At 37.5% G+C, this 15,717-nt stretch overlaps 5 protein-coding genes across 5 annotated transcripts; 2 read left to right on the forward strand and 3 right to left on the reverse strand.

Annotated features, from left to right (window-relative positions):
• Window positions 1-983: 983 nt before the first annotated feature.
• Window positions 984-3,139, forward strand: LOC142979184 (calcyclin-binding protein). The gene is made up of 5 exons (XM_076123975.1): window positions 984-1,159; window positions 1,251-1,461; window positions 1,778-1,984; window positions 2,421-2,592; window positions 2,976-3,139. The coding sequence occupies exons 1-5, from the start codon at window positions 1,136-1,138 to the stop codon at window positions 3,067-3,069; spliced, it is 708 nt and encodes a 235-aa protein (XP_075980090.1). The 5' UTR covers window positions 984-1,135; the 3' UTR covers window positions 3,070-3,139.
• A 54-nt stretch (window positions 3,140-3,193) lies between these two features.
• LOC142979183 (uncharacterized) lies at window positions 3,194-7,423 on the reverse strand. The gene is made up of 2 exons (XM_076123974.1): window positions 3,514-7,423; window positions 3,194-3,379 (listed from the first exon to the last, which is right to left on the reverse strand). Exons 1-2 carry the CDS (start codon window positions 7,332-7,334, stop codon window positions 3,328-3,330), a joined length of 3,873 nt encoding a protein of 1,290 aa, XP_075980089.1. The 5' UTR covers window positions 7,335-7,423; the 3' UTR covers window positions 3,194-3,327.
• Window positions 7,424-9,610: 2,187 nt separating this feature from the next.
• Window positions 9,611-12,088, reverse strand: RpL13A (ribosomal protein L13A). Its single transcript, XM_076123885.1, has 6 exons — window positions 11,948-12,088; window positions 11,469-11,599; window positions 11,004-11,113; window positions 10,319-10,464; window positions 9,928-10,050; window positions 9,611-9,731 (listed from the first exon to the last, which is right to left on the reverse strand). The coding sequence occupies exons 1-6, from the start codon at window positions 11,966-11,968 to the stop codon at window positions 9,648-9,650; spliced, it is 615 nt and encodes a 204-aa protein (XP_075980000.1). The 5' UTR covers window positions 11,969-12,088; the 3' UTR covers window positions 9,611-9,647.
• Window positions 12,089-12,166: 78 nt separating this feature from the next.
• GXIVsPLA2 (phospholipase A2 group XII) lies at window positions 12,167-13,533 on the forward strand. The gene is made up of 3 exons (XM_076123884.1): window positions 12,167-12,587; window positions 12,676-12,921; window positions 13,118-13,533. The coding sequence occupies exons 1-3, from the start codon at window positions 12,356-12,358 to the stop codon at window positions 13,261-13,263; spliced, it is 624 nt and encodes a 207-aa protein (XP_075979999.1). The 5' UTR covers window positions 12,167-12,355; the 3' UTR covers window positions 13,264-13,533.
• LOC142979129 (myotrophin) lies at window positions 13,524-15,212 on the reverse strand. Its single transcript, XM_076123886.1, has 4 exons — window positions 15,041-15,212; window positions 14,531-14,641; window positions 14,351-14,434; window positions 13,524-14,038 (listed from the first exon to the last, which is right to left on the reverse strand). The coding sequence occupies exons 1-4, from the start codon at window positions 15,107-15,109 to the stop codon at window positions 13,952-13,954; spliced, it is 351 nt and encodes a 116-aa protein (XP_075980001.1). The 5' UTR covers window positions 15,110-15,212; the 3' UTR covers window positions 13,524-13,951.
• Between the last annotated feature and the right edge of the window lie 505 nt (window positions 15,213-15,717).

Raw genomic sequence — 15,717 nt, forward strand, 5'->3', positions numbered from 1 at the left:
GCGCATTCAACGTTAGCTTAAGATTACCTACATTTTCAAGCTCTTCTCGTGATCACCAAAGGACTGGAATTAGAAACAGTTCCCTTGAAAGGGAACCTTTGTTGTTAATCCAGCTCGCTTAACCAGAAAAAAAAACGGTAAATCCGTTTATCGGAAATCATTTATAGCAAGTTTATTTATTTTTAGAAATAGGAGTTCGTTTTTTTTTCGTGGGTCCAGATAATTTTAATATTTGAGGTAGTTTCCCTCCATAACACTGTGGTATGCAGTGTCAAAAAATTTTAAAACGCTTAATAACGCAACGTCTTTTGTTAAGAAAATTAAGGTAGTTATCTGAGTGCAAAAGCCAAAATTTTGTTACGGCATTTTTATTTATAGAATATGTACCCTACTTTCATTATTTTTAAAGCGAATAATTTGCAATATTAAAAATCAGTATAATTTTTTTTGTATTTTTTACACTTACAACCCTATGACATCTAGAAAATACCTACGTAAGAAAATGTCTTCAGAGAAATCTAGAAAATTCATTCAAATTCGATCGTGTTCAGGGTTGCCTACATTACAAATTTATTCCGAAGAATACGTTTTTTAGCGGTTAAGGTTCTAAAAAAAACTACTATTCGTTTGTCGTATATATTGCGATATCATTCAAATGCAATTAAAACTCCGAAGTAATCTTATTAAAACAAACATTTTCTTTCCAAACAGTTTACAATACCAAAAATCTTCGATAATCCAAAAGTAAATTATTTACGATTTATACTGTAGTACAACGTCACTGTAAAAGTGTGAAAAGGCGTAAACAAGTAATTATTTCCACCAGGAAAAAAATCAGCACTGACTGCACGGTAGATTTTAATTAAAATTTTACAAAATCAGGTAAAATGAGCACTAAGCAGAAATCAATACAAATCCCTACCTATTTAAATCTATTGGAATTGGCAACACGGATCTACTGTCAGTACAAATTGTCATTTAATTCACTTCGTCAACTTCATGACTTCATTCTTATTTCATTGATTGACATTCGTTCATTACTTTGAGTTTTGCTGAGTGTCTACGAACTTAGCGGTGATATTTGTCCGTATTATTCACTTTTACGAGATTTCAGAGATCTGCGCCTAATTTCAAAATGTCTGAAGCTAAAATGAAGGAGGTAAGTACAAAAAAGCATTCATAAAAACGTTTTGCAGAATTGTAAATTCAATAATTAGTATGACTCTTCACAATATTATGTTTGTTCATAGTTGCGCAGTGATATTGATGAGCTCAATGAGTTACTGAAGCAGGCGAAAAGGAAGAGGGTTCAAGATTTTCTGTCTCTTGAAATCAGGAAATTAGAAACTGAATGGATAAACTTGAAAGAAGCCAGTGCTAAGTCGATGGAGGTCGAGGCCTCGCCGGCGCCATCCGCGGCCCCTACTCCTAAAAGATACCAGATTAAGTTGAACGGATACGGTATGTTAATTTTTTATCGAGCATGAACTATTACTCCGTATTTCTACTGAGTATTTGTCTTCAATCTATTGCTGTACTTTAGACAGGGTATTATAGGTTATCTTAGGCCTGTACATAAACATAAATATTAATGGTTTAATACTGGTATATTTCTTAAGGGAAAATATTGCCACCAGTTAATTCTGCAATTTATTGTGCTCTCTCTTCTCACTAAACTTTAAACTTTATCGTTATATTAGAATACCTAAATGGTACTATGAATAATTATAAAAAACCTATATATTTATTAATTATACCTAACTTTAATTTATTTCAGGCTGGGATCAGTCAGATAAGTACATCAAAGTGTTTGTTACCCTGAAGGATGTCCAGTCTCTGCCAAAGGAACAGGTGTACTGTGTATTGACTGAGAAGTCCATGGAACTGAGAGTTGAGAACCTGGATAACAAGGATTATGTACTTGTCATCAACAAACTGCTAGAACCTATCAATGTAGGAGAATGCCACTGGAAACAGAAGACAGGTGATATTTTTTATCTTAGTTCCCATCTTATCCTATTTTCAGGGTGAGAGTGTTGGCTAGTAGGACACTAATGCTTTGAAAGTGTGCATATTCAATATGCAGGCTACTTGAATGAGTGGGCTACTACAATGTTGGTGACCATTCTTTTAAGGCATAGGTGTAATGATACAGCCAGATTTTTTGTATTGTTAGTTTGCATTGTCTTCAAATACAGTTATTTTAAATCTGCTCATATATGAAAATTATGAATACATAGAATTATTTTATTCCTGGTATAAGGATTAAACTTAATGCTCATCATGACGAGATACAATTGCATTTAAACAAAGAACTCTTTAGATTCATAGTATTAACTTTACTACAGTTTATGCAAATAATTTAATGGTGAAACATTTAGTGAAAAGCATTATTTGAGGTTGTATATTTAATTTTATAGACATGGTGGTGATATTCTTGGCTAAATCTCGTCCTAACATCAAATGGTCCCACATGACTGAGGTGGAGAAGAAGTTTGATGATCAACGCAAGAACCGTTTCAAGCCTGAACCAGAAGTTGCAGACCCTAACAAAGACCCCCAGGAGTCTATTATGAGCCTTATGAAGAACATGTAAGTATTTTTAAGCCTGTTTGCATAAAGTTAGAGTAATTGATATTTTATATTTCATTATTGCAAACGGCCCAATTCTTTCATGAGATAGTCTTCTGCTCTCTTGAAATAAGCTTGTCTCTGTTTGTAATAAATAGACTTATTAGAATTAGTAAATATGTAGGCACAATTTTTTTTTATGTTCACATAGTTTGAAATATTAAGACTGGCAGAAAATACCCCTGGCATTATGTCTGCCTTTATACAGCTGTGTAAATATAGTTTAAAATAAAAAATATTATTTCTAACTCCTTTAGATAATGTTTGTGATAATCATTATAGTACCTTGATTACCAGGACAATGTATCATGTAGTGATGTAATGTATTACATTTTTTCATTTAGGTATGAAACTGGTGATGATGAAATGAAGAGGATGATTTCCAAGGCCTGGTATGAAGGACAACACAAGAAGAAGTCCGATACATTAGATCTATAAGCTTTACTAACATAAGAAAATAGTTTTTATGTCAAATTTAATTTAAGCATAATAAATCAAATTTTTACAAGATTGACTTTGATTTCAACTACTTTTTTGCTCAAGGAGTTGTAATTAAAAATCATTTTTATAACACACAATATTTATTTTCTAATGAATATAGTAATATAGTTATAATAAAGATATACATTTTAATATATTATATTGAATCTATATTTTTCTACATAGTAAGTAAATAGAAACTGCAAGTTGTCATTTTTAATCCACTTTGATGAGGTTCTGCGACGATAGTTGCCACCAACGAAGGTTCCTGTGACAAGAAAATAAAAATATTAGTTACATAATTATGTGAGACGTAGGTTTTTATATTGTAACATACTTTTTCATTAAGTGTGGCCTATAATTGAGAATAAACTATTTAATTAATTACATGAAAATACGTACATCATTTTAGATTTTTCGCCATGTTTTGGAGTGAGCAATTGCATCAGGAGACCACACAAATAAGCAGCTTGCAGTGTGTAGAAAATGTATTGCCAGTTGGTGGTCACAACTTCTGTTTCGGTATTCATCTTATTTAGAAGCAGATCCCGGCTCCTTGCAGATTCGACATTCCGGAATCGAGTATCTGCCGCATCTCGAACCCTGGTATCCATTTTCTTGCGATATTCCACTTCTCTGCGCGAATCGCCTTGTTCACGAATATTGACTGAGCGAGTAAGTTTGAGTTCCTCCCTTGTCTCCACATAGTTTCGGATATCGGTAGAGCGCGTTCGACGGTCGGTTTCGTCAACAGATCGACTTAGTCTGTGCTCAATCCTATTGTCACGAGAATCACGGAGATCGACGAAGCGAGCTCTTCGATCAGTAACCTCGACAGATCGGCTCATTCTAAGCGCAGCCCTACTGTCGCGGAAGTTTTGGGGTTCAGCTGAACGTTCTCTTCGGTTCAATAATTCAACAGATCGGCTCGGCCTCTCTTCAGTCCTGGTGTTAATAGAATCACGGAGGTCAGCAGAACGAGCCCTTCGGTTAGATACTTCAATAGATCGGCTAAGTCTGAATGTATCTCTTTTGTCCCGAGAATTACGGATATCATCAGAAGTTCGACTAAGCCTAAGGTCAACCCTCGAGTCCCGGGAGTTTCGGAGATCAGCAGAGCGAGCTCTACGGTCAGATACCTCAGCAGATCGACTGAGCCTAGATTCATCCCTTGTGTCACGTGAATCACGGAGATCAGTATATCGCACTCTTCGGTCGGTTACGTCAGCAGATCGGCTTAGTCTAAGTTCAGCTCTGTTGTCACGAGAGTCAAATCGGCTCACACGGAGTTCAGCACGAGAGTTGTCTCGAGAGTCGCGGGTATTGACTAAGCGTGCTCGCCGGTCTGTAACTTCGGCAGACCGGCTCAACCGGAGCTCGGCCCTGTTGTCTCGAGAGTCGCGAACATCTGATGAGCGAGCTCTTCGGTCGGATACTTCAGCAGATCGGCTCAGTCTGAGTTCATCTCTAGTTTGACGCGAGTCGCGGAGGTCAGCAGAACGAGCTCTTCGGTCGGATACTTCGACAGATCGGCTCAGACGGAGTTCAGTACGAGAGCTATCACGCGAGTCCCGCGTATCACTTGAACGTGCTCGTCGGTCTGTAACTTCGACAGATCGGCTTAACCTGAGCTCGGCTCTGTTGTCCAGAGAATCACGGTGATCAACATATCGAACCCTTTGGTCGGTGGCGTCGGCAGAACGGCTAAGCCTATGCACATTTCTTATTTCACGAGAGTCGCGAAGATCAGCTGAGCGAGTTCTTCGGTCCGTTACTTCAGAAGATCGGCTGAGCCTCAGTTTTGCCCTCGTGTCTCGAGAGTCGCGAATTTCTGATGAGCGAACTCTTTGGTCGAATACTTCAACAGATCGGCTTAGTCTGATCTCGTCTCCAATTTCACGGGAATCGCGGAAAGCAGCAGAACGAACTCTACGGTCCAGTACTTCGGCAGATCGGCTCATACGGGGTTCAGCACGAGAGTTGTCGCGAGAGTCGCGGGTATCAACTAAGCGTGCTCGCGCGTCTGTCACTTCGGAAGATCGCCTTAGCCTCAGTTCGCCTCTGCTGTCACGAGAATCACGAAGATGAGTAGCGTGAGCCCTTCGGTTCAAAGTTTCAGTAGATCGGCTCAGTCTGAGGTCATCTCTAGTTTGACGGGAATCGCGGAGGTCAGCAGAACGAGCTCTTCGGTCGGATACTTCGACGGATCGGCTCAAACGGAGTTCAGCACGAGAGTTATCACGCGAGTTGCGGGTATCAATTGAACGTGCTCGTCGGTCTGTATCTTCGACAGATCGGCTTAACCTGTGCTCGGCTCTGTTGTCTCGAGAGTCGCGAACATCTGATGAGCGAGCTCTTCGGTCGGATACTTCAGCAGATCGGCTTAGCCTGAGTTCACCTCTAGTTTGACGCGAGTCGCGGAGGTCAGCAGAACGAGCTCTTCGGTCGGATACTTCGACAGATCGGCTCAAACGGAGTTCAGTACGAGAGTTATCTCGCGAGTCCCGGGTATCTCTTGAACGTGCTCGTCGGTCTGTAATTTCGGCAGACCGACTCAACCTGAGCTCGGCCCTGTTATCTCGAGAGTCGCGGAGATTTGCATTTCTTACTCGTCGGTCGGCAACGTCGGCAGATCGGCTTCGTCTGAGTTCATTTCTAGTTTCACGGATATCGCGGAGGTCAGCTGAGCTAGTTCTTCGGTCGGATACTTCAGTAGATCGGCTAAGCCTGAGTTCTGCCCTATTGTCACGAGATTTTTGGAGATCAGCATGCCTCATTCTTCGGCCAGTTACTTCGACAGATCGGCTCATACGAAGTTCAGCACGAGAGACACGGGTATCAGCTGAGCTTCCTCGTCGTTCTGTCATTTTTGTAGATCGGCTTAGCCTGAGTTCGGCCCTCGTATCACGAGAATTCTGGAAGTCAGCGGTGCGAGCCCTTCGATCAGATGCTACGATAGAGCGGCTTACTCTGAGTTCATCTCTAGTTTCCTGGGTGTCACGAACATCAGCATTTCGCATCCTTCGGTCGGAAACTTCAACAGATCGGCTCAATCGAAGTTCAGCACGAGAATTGTCTCGCGAGTCCCGGGTATCTCTTGAACGTGCTCGTCGGTCAGTCACTTCAGCAGATCGGCTTAACCTGAGCTCAGCCCTGTTATCACGAGAGATACGGAGATCAGCAGAGCGAGCCGAACGGGCAGGTACCTCAACAGATCGGCTCATACGCAGGTCAGCACGAGAGTCGCGGGCATCAGCAGAGCGTGCACGTCGGTCTTCTAATTCGATAGATTGGCTTTGCTTGAGTTCGGCCCTAGTGTCCCGAGAATCGCGAAGATCAGCAGAGCGGTCGGTAAGATCGGCAAATCGGCTCATCCTTGATCCAGCCCTAATATTGTGAGGACCACGGGAATTACGCTGTTCAGTATAACGCTCTTGCACACGACGTTCATTATTGTTGACAAGATAACGCCTTTCATCCGCTCGAGGTGAGATCTCACGTCGTACTACTGTTTCTCTTGCAAACCTTTGACGGCGAACATTGTTGTTTAAAGAATCATCTTCACGGATTACGTTTTCCCTAGTTTGTCGGACAATATTTCGGACCTCTCTAATCATAGAAAGCGTTCGAAGATCTCTGGACCTAGCTCTCATATTTTCTCGCTGGGAGTCTCTGATCTGCCGTTCATTTCCAACTGCGTTAATTCTGCTTTCGTCTCGAGACATAATGCGTGATAATTCAATGGTCCTGTCATTATTGCGCATCAGTGCATCTCCTCTGGTGCGATAAACTACCCTGCGGTTGTCTTCCTCAGATCTTACATCTCGGAAATTACCAGCCACACGGTCCCCGTTCCGATTTTGATCAAATGCAACTCTTTCAAGGCGATATTCGATACGTTCTGTTGTTGAACCTCGGATAACTCCCTCACGAATATCACGCAAGAGTCTCTCCGAAGAACGACGGTTACTGACGATATCGCGTTGCTTCAAATCGTAACGACGATCTTCACGAGTTTCATCTCGGTAATTTAGGCGTCGTGAAGGAGATACAGTTTTGGGGAAGCGATCGGTTTCATGAAGAGGAGTCCTTTCCCGGAGCAGAGTATCCGATTGACGGTCGCAGCACTGTTCCCTTCCATCAACAATGTTACGGTCAGTGAAAGATGTTATAGGTTGAAATACAGCGACTAACGCAAGTATTAGTAAACTCCAGTTATGCATAGTAACTGTGTGCTCTCTTGTAAGATTTTCTTCCTTTCGCAATGAATGTGTTGGAAGTGTCCCGATGGCGGTCGCTTCCGAACTGAAGTTTCAAGCGCTGGCACCGGCTTTTATACAGCTTCGAAGACTGTATCCATCTAATACTTATTAAGCGCTAGAATGCATTCAATTTACAGCTTCCCACACGCGATACTATTTCAATGAAGGTTGTATAGTCTTTATCCTTGCAAACTAATCTTGAGCCTTGGATTTTGTTGGTAATGTCTACTAAATAGCAGAAGCGTTATAGAAGAAGGTGTTGGTTAAATACAACTGTAAAAATCGATCAACACTTGATGCCTATGAAACTATAATGGGCCAGTTAAGAAATGATGACGCGAGATGTATTCGACCTGACAAAAAACCGAATCGACTGAACTTCCACCGTGTGAACGCATGTATTGCAAATATATATATCGCTTAAACCGGATCTTACAATATCGGTTCGGTCCAAGCCACCAAATCGGATGTCATTTTGAATAGGTAAGATTAGGTTTTAGCATTTTTTTTTTCAGTTCCTTAAACCAAAAGTTCGTGTGAACAATTCTATAGAAATACGATTGCCACTGACCCGGTTCCTGTAAAAATATATAAGAGTATGATATTTGGACTCCATCTGAACAAAGGGTTACTTTAGGACACTTAGGGCATAAGAACAGTTTCTGCTGAATTCTGTCAGGTTTATTTACACTTAAAGTTTTGATCAGAGTTAAAGTTTTTTTGTAGCAGATCTAGGTAGGTCAGAGATAGGCTTCTTTGTAAAGATGCCAGCCTTTCTATCTTCGATTTATCTATCAACATAATGTAGATGCGTACCTAGGTATAGGTAGGTACATACATTTATCCAAGAAGTGCTTGTACCCACTGTCTAATAATAATGCCTATTTAAATAAGTAGATATTAGATCTTTTCTTAGTTTAAGTACATATCTAGGTAGGTACCTACTAAAAATGATTCAGTAAAATGTTAAATAGACGAGGATCAAGAAGACTCGAGTGTCTCTTCTCGCGGGTATTATCGCAGGACACAGCTGCACAAGAAAATTTGTCTCTGCGCGTAAAATAATTATCTGATCGAACCCGTTGGAGCAATAAATAGGACCCATAAATTGATTTTCTATGACGTCAATGCGAAAATACTGGAACAGTTTTTCAATAGGGTTCTACCATTTACCTACTTAGCTTAGATTTTGTGCATATAAATATAAGAATAATAATTTGCTTACCGACTATAAGGTAGGTAGGTACCTACATAGTCTACATACCTAAGTATGTAGCTGTAGCAAATTTATTTTTTCTACCATTAGAAAGATCTTTCAAATAAAGGCTATTTTGTCTTATTTATCCCATATTCTGTAATCAGTATGTACTTTTAAAGCAATAGTTAGACCAGGTATGTTCGTAGTTCCTACCTCCAGTAGCAAGTAGGCTTCGTAGGTATCTGTTATCAGGAAAATCGCTTGTTCAAGTGATAGGATATTTATTACCATTTACCTAATTAATGTCATTCAGCATCACAAAGGATTTGTCTATTACCTAGGTATCCTCAACTACCGATATATCTACTTATTATGCAGAGATAATTATAACCGTTAGTTCATAAAGACATGAAAAGTGGATGACCATTAGTTATCTCTACTCACCTAGGCTGTATAGTAGTTACATGGCCAGATGACAATATGAAGGAGCAATTTAACGTTTCGGTTGGTTACTCAAAGACTGATCAAGCCGTTTGCGAAGTAGTCATTCATAATTTATGCCTGTGCTTAAACTGTTCTAAATATTTGATAGTCGATAGAGGTATCCTATGATAGCTACGGTTGAATAAATAATACAGGACATTTGTTAGTTTAGATAATTATATATCTACCATAACCGTGTTTGAAATAGTATTATGATTTAAGTAATAGGAATATTTATTTTACGAGATCTGTAATTCTCTTCCCCTCTACACCACATTAGTTCCAGTTCTTAAGAAGATAGCCAATAAGGTACGAGGGATTTTCGGGTTGAAGTCCAGTACTCCTACTTCTGTACAGCTCTCATGGAGTCTTTTGAAATAAAAGTACAAAATACAAATAAGATGAGAACTCCCACGAAAAAGGAATAGAAATGGTTTGTATCTATATGTTTGTATATCTAAACTGAAATCTATCAATATCTACATTTTAATTCAGACTTCTTGGTCATCTTGGCGTAGGTTTTTTAGGAAAAGGAGTTTCGTAATAAAATACAATATGGGCAACCAAAGGTTTATTTTTTTATATTCTTAGTCCTAGTTGTATCCATAGGATTGGATGACTTGTGTGAACGGCGCCGTCGCCTTCGCAACCTTCTCGCCGGATTCCTTGGTGATTTTCTGTAACAATATAAAAGTAACATTAGACATCTGTATACTACAAATAAACTGTAAAATAATGACGTAAAAAGTATCAGTATAAAATGTTTTTCATTCGTAATCAAATAATGTAGGTAAGAATATAATCATCATTGAAACGAAAGTTGTACACAATACTGTTAATTTGGACAAGTCTTTGGTTTAGTTCAATACATACCTTGAGTTTCTTCTCGAAAGCGACCCTCTTGATGGACTTGACCTTTCTCTTGTCCTCGAGCTTGCGGACAACCTCACGGTACTTCCAGCCGACCTCGTGGGACAGACGGCCGACGTGACAGTACTACAACAAAAATATTTATCTCAGTATCTACAAGCTAAATAACCTACACTCAGAATAATTTGCAAGATAATTGCTCAGTTTAATATTAGATAGCAACATGTATTTATTCAGTCGCAAATTACCCAAATGAAACATCATTGAAAAGATTGAATTAACTAATTCACATTTCAGGGCATCCAAATTATTTTGGAATTTTTAAAATTCACATAGATAGTAAGATTCAGTCTTCAGGTTCTTAAGGTGACTCATAGAGTAGTTGTGTGCATACCTTGCGGCCGGGCTTCAGGCAGAAGACGCGGAGAGCGGCAGGTACAACGACGCGGCGGCGGCTGTCGTAGGGCGGGGGGCACCCGTCGTACGCACGCAGCCTCCTCAGCGCGCTCTTCCCGCGCTCAGTCTTGTGTGGGATCATGCCTGCAACAAACACAATACATGTCAGCATTTGTGCTTACAGCGACACAATGAAAAGAGTGGAGAAGTACAGCTTCATCAAAAGATTTTATATCACAACCATCAAATAATGTAGGTAAAAGTATAAAAATAATCATGAGCAAATTCTACAGATATTTGAAAAAACTTTACTTTAATATATTGGGAATAAAACCTGAGAAGGCCACTACTTAGCGAAACATAACAATTAGTGTATGTAATAGTATGCCATAAACATATATTGATAAAGCACTCACATGTTAAATCTTAGAAACACACTAGAATAATGGACACATCTACAAATATATCTAAAAAGTATATAGTACATTTTTAAGAAGCTCCACCATTAAAGTAGAACAAAAGATAACCTCATTTGTATAGCTTTATTATCTACCATAAACCCCAGTAAGCTATATCATTCACAGCTGGTGAAGGCTACTGTATTACTACTTCCAATTCATGGCAAAAATAATGGACATTGTCAGCTTAATCTGCTAGTTTATCGATTAATAAGAGGATCATACCTCTGACAGTCTTCCACAGAATCTTTGAAGGAGCTCTGAAGTGGAAAGGTCCACGAGCAGGGTTCACATTGCACCTCTTGCGAAGGAATGACATGAACTTCAATTTGTTCCTGAAATATAACACATGAAATTAGTATTCAGCTTGTAGTCAAACATACTGTGTAAATCTTACATAAATATGATCAGATAAATAAAAGTAACAACATTTATGGTTTTCAGTCGCAAATTACCCAAATGAAACATCATGATAAACAATAGTTTACAAGAGAAAGCATGGTATTTATTGATAGGTGGAAACATTGCATTGTCAACTAGAAAATAACACAATGTGTTGATTCACAACACTATGGAACTCTGGTTACACTGGTAACTATAAAGTGTCCCGGATAACACATTAAAACGGGTGGTCACGTACCCGAACTATACAAAACACGTCTAGCGTGGTAATAATGAAGTTATCCATACCTGAAGAAGTTACCAGAGATGTTGATCTGCTCACATCGCACGACCACTACTTTGTTACCCTCTAACAGGACCTTAGCAATCACTGCGGCCAGACGGCCGAGGAGATGGCCACGGCCATCGATAACTATGGCCTGAAACACAAGTAATCACACTCGTTAACCACTGCCGCTGACGTACCGCATAACCTCAAAACCAATTACACTTTGTAAAAAAATGCAGTTAGGAGACACAAAATCTATGGTTTAAGACTATTTCTTCAAAATTTTAACAATTATATTGTAAATCCTAATACTTTACAGCGCTTAGTTAAAAACTAAACACGGTCAAGCACGTGTGATGCATGCACAATCCATGTTGTTCAAGTTCAAACACCACGAGATATATACTAAACCGATGATTATTTAACACTTTACAATTAGCATTGACTATTTAGAATACTTGACGACATTTTACTTGATTTTTATAATTTTTCTTCTCACCTTATTGCTAAAGCCCGTCATTTTCACGACAACAAAACGGAAAAGGATAACTTTTTAAAACAATATGGCTACCGGACATTCAAAAATTATTGCCATACCAAAAAAAATGTTAGGCGATTTACATGATTAGAATTTATTTGAAGGAACTTCCGGAACTGACTAACTGGGTAGAGATGTGCTTTTATTTTGACATATGTCATCTATTATTTTGACATTTCTTTCATTGGAAGTGAAATGGGCTTTATTCCAAAGTGCATAAAAATAACATAACCAAGTCTATTTGGAAATTACGTGTACAAAAAGTACTGGTCGTATAAGCTTAAAACATTTTATATAATAAGATAGATGTCTTAAAATGGTGAATGCTTACTTGCATCTTCTTACGTGTTGAAATTTAAGTTTTTGAACATGGAGATACCATACAGAAAGATTATGATTTACGCTTTAACTTTTATAGCCTATGCTTATACAGGCATGGGCTCTAGTATGTTGAAGAATTTGAAAGATGCAGTGCTATCCGCTGAGTCGGTGTTTGGTGATATGTTTAAAAACGCGATAACAGTAGCTGAAAAATTCAGATCCCTTCACGAAATATTTGATGCAGCGGTAGAAGAGGAATGCATATTTGCATGCCCAGAAGGTAGTTTACATTTACCAAATAAATTAATACATATTACATGGTTAATAACATTATTTCTCTGACTCATGTTTTACACTTTTTCTTTCAGGACATAGACCAGTCCGTAATAGAAATCATGTACCAAAGTCAGATGGATGTGGTTCACTAGGCTTCGAAATTGCATCAGAATATTTACCACTTGAAGAGATGACAAAATGCTGTGATACTCATGATATTTGCTATGACACATGTAACAGTGGGAAAGAAACATGTGATTTGGATTTCAAAAGATGCCTTTACAATTACTGTGATTCATACAAGACTGTCAATGTGGCCGGAGACACTATTACCAAAGGTATAAAAATAGATTAAATGATACAACTTGTGTCTCATTATCTAGTTTAGTATGATGTCAGTAAAAGATATTATTACACATTCTTCTCAGATTCTTAATTTCTGATTCAATTGCCAAATTGGCAATCAACTTGATTTTGCATATTCAGGCATTTGCAAAACTAATTTAAAATCTCACAAATTGATGAATGTTTCAGGTTGCAAAGCTGCTGCAAAATTATTGTTCACGGGAACATTGACACTTGGTTGCAAATCATATTTGGATGCACAGAAGAATGCATGCTATTGTCCACCACCTAAAAACAACAAATACAAAAAATATCCTGGGAGTGGAGATCTTTAGTTAATACAACATTAGGTTTATGGAGAAGTGAACCAAAGAAGAACAAGTTTGTTTATTTGTGATACTTGTGTAAGAATTATTTATTTCACACTTCTATAGAATTAGGTGATGTAGAAAAACATTTTATAATCTGTATTGAATTAATTGGAATGTTCATTGTTTTGAGAAGTCAAGGCATGTTAACTGATTGTTTTCATAAAATGGTGTAACAAATGATTTGATTGTAAAGTAATACATTTTTGTATGAAGAAATAAAAGTATTCTTTTTGTTATCAGTTTATTATTATAGCGATAATAAAATTACATCTTATTTGTTGGAATTATACCTTAATATTAAATAATTTATTTGCTAAATTTAGATTATGGGGCTTTTTAATAATCTCATGCAAGCACTAGAAGGATGAGCTACACTGCATGTCAACTTTCAAGTGATTGCTATAAGTTAAGTACCCCTTAAGGGGGGCCAGGCCATGATACACATGCTACAAAATGGACGCATAATCAAATACATATTTTATAATTTAATATGTTGAGCGTATAAAAATAATTCATTACAATGTAAATAAATGCATGTAAAAATATTTTATAAAGGATTAATTTATTGTTTGATCTTAGTGATTTTACCTTAGCATCAAAATCATAAATATGAGCGATTGCTTGTTACAGTTTTGATACAGTATGTTTCATTCTATGTGAGGAGTTCTTTGATCTCGTCTTTTTCTGCAGCTTCAATGTATGGTATTCCATCTGGGGTCTTTCCATCTTTAGAAGCACCCTGTCAACAAAATATTACAGTTAACTTCACATTGCTAAATCCCAGTTTATACCAATAGAGCTAAATCCTTGTTGCTGAAAACTTAAGGAAAATGGACTTTAAAAATTACATTAATTAACAAAGAAATTATAATTCAGCTTAAAATAACTACTGCTTGGGAATTCCCAATCATGTTTCAAAAACAATAAGAATGTTAATAGCATTTTGAAGAAGGCTTAGGATTTTACAGTTTAAAATTAATATGTTGCCATAACTGTGAATTGCAAGTCATGCATATTAATAAAAAAGTACCATTCACAAATAATTACTTACATTTTTGAGTAATGTCTTAACGCAGTCTGTGTGGCCTTCCCAAATAGCTGCTAACAGGACAGAGATTCCATGTTTGTCTAACATCTGCAACATAAAATATAATGAATAATATCTTTAATAAAAATCTTTTTAGATAATATTCAAAATAAATTGTACTTAAGATGTCTCTCTGTATCTTACATTAGGATCTGCACCCTTATCCAGCAGATAGTTTAATACAGCTGTTTGGCCATAGTCAGCAGCATAGTGAAGAGGTACTCGTCCATCAATCAAAGCATTGACATCAATTTTCTGAAAAATATTTAATAATAATTTATTAAATATGATTTGAGTTATTTACTATTATTATATAAGGTTTGTTAAGTTCATATCTTGTACAGTTTAGAAAACTAGCAAAAATTATACAATTAAATTATTACAAGACTGCAACAAGGGCGTGAGATGACAATCTTTTATTGTGTGATCGTAAAGACAATATGATAATGATTGCACTCGTTAACGTGAGTCGCTTATTACGTGCATATGTTACACACCTGAAATACGGTAAACAGTTCTTTCACAAGGTTAGTTAGTTCTATATATTCGGTCAAACAGAGGTGGAAATTAATGAGAAACATCGCTTTCTCTTGCCAACGACGAAATATTCACATAGAAAAATAGCTCATTATTAGAGGTTTCTGGTATACTCACTTTGTTCTCTACTATATCTTTTACTTGGTCTATATCGCCGTTTTTAATTCCCCAAACTAATTCACTCATTATTGCGTACTTTCTAAATCCTTATTAGAACAATAATCTCCGATTTATTCCGGACTCGAAATAACAATGGTTATGGCGTTCTTTGACATGACATCTGTCAAATTTATACTGATAGAGTAGTCACGTATTTTATTGCATTACTCGTAAAACTATTTAATTTATCATTAAAATCACCGTGGTAAGAAAGTGAAGTAGCTAATTTAAATAGGTATGTAGTCTATTATATCATAACTTCCTAAGTAAACCTACGTATAATGATGAATACTTTTTTTTTAATTTTCTCATTTATAGCTATAAAAAGTAGGTACCACTAATATATAAAATTCTCATTAAATTTTGTGAGCATATTGAGTAGGACTGAGAATCGGCCAACATCTATTTTTCATGCCCCTAAGTGACCCATTTTGTTTTTCATTTTTATGGCAAAACAGTGTTTCCCGGGTCAGCTAAGTATTACTTTACCTAGAACTGTACCTAGTGGAATATGAAATGAAGCTGTATTGCGTTGTCGTTGGCAAATAAAAATATTGTATATAACCAGTAAAATACCTACTAACTACAGCCTCATTGGTGGGCACGCCGCATGGCATGGGTCTCCCAAAATGAAA

The sequence above is a fragment of the Anticarsia gemmatalis genome, chromosome 16, assembly GCF_050436995.1.
Source record: "Anticarsia gemmatalis isolate Benzon Research Colony breed Stoneville strain chromosome 16, ilAntGemm2 primary, whole genome shotgun sequence".
In the NCBI taxonomy this organism is placed as follows: Eukaryota; Metazoa; Arthropoda; class Insecta; order Lepidoptera; family Erebidae; genus Anticarsia; species Anticarsia gemmatalis.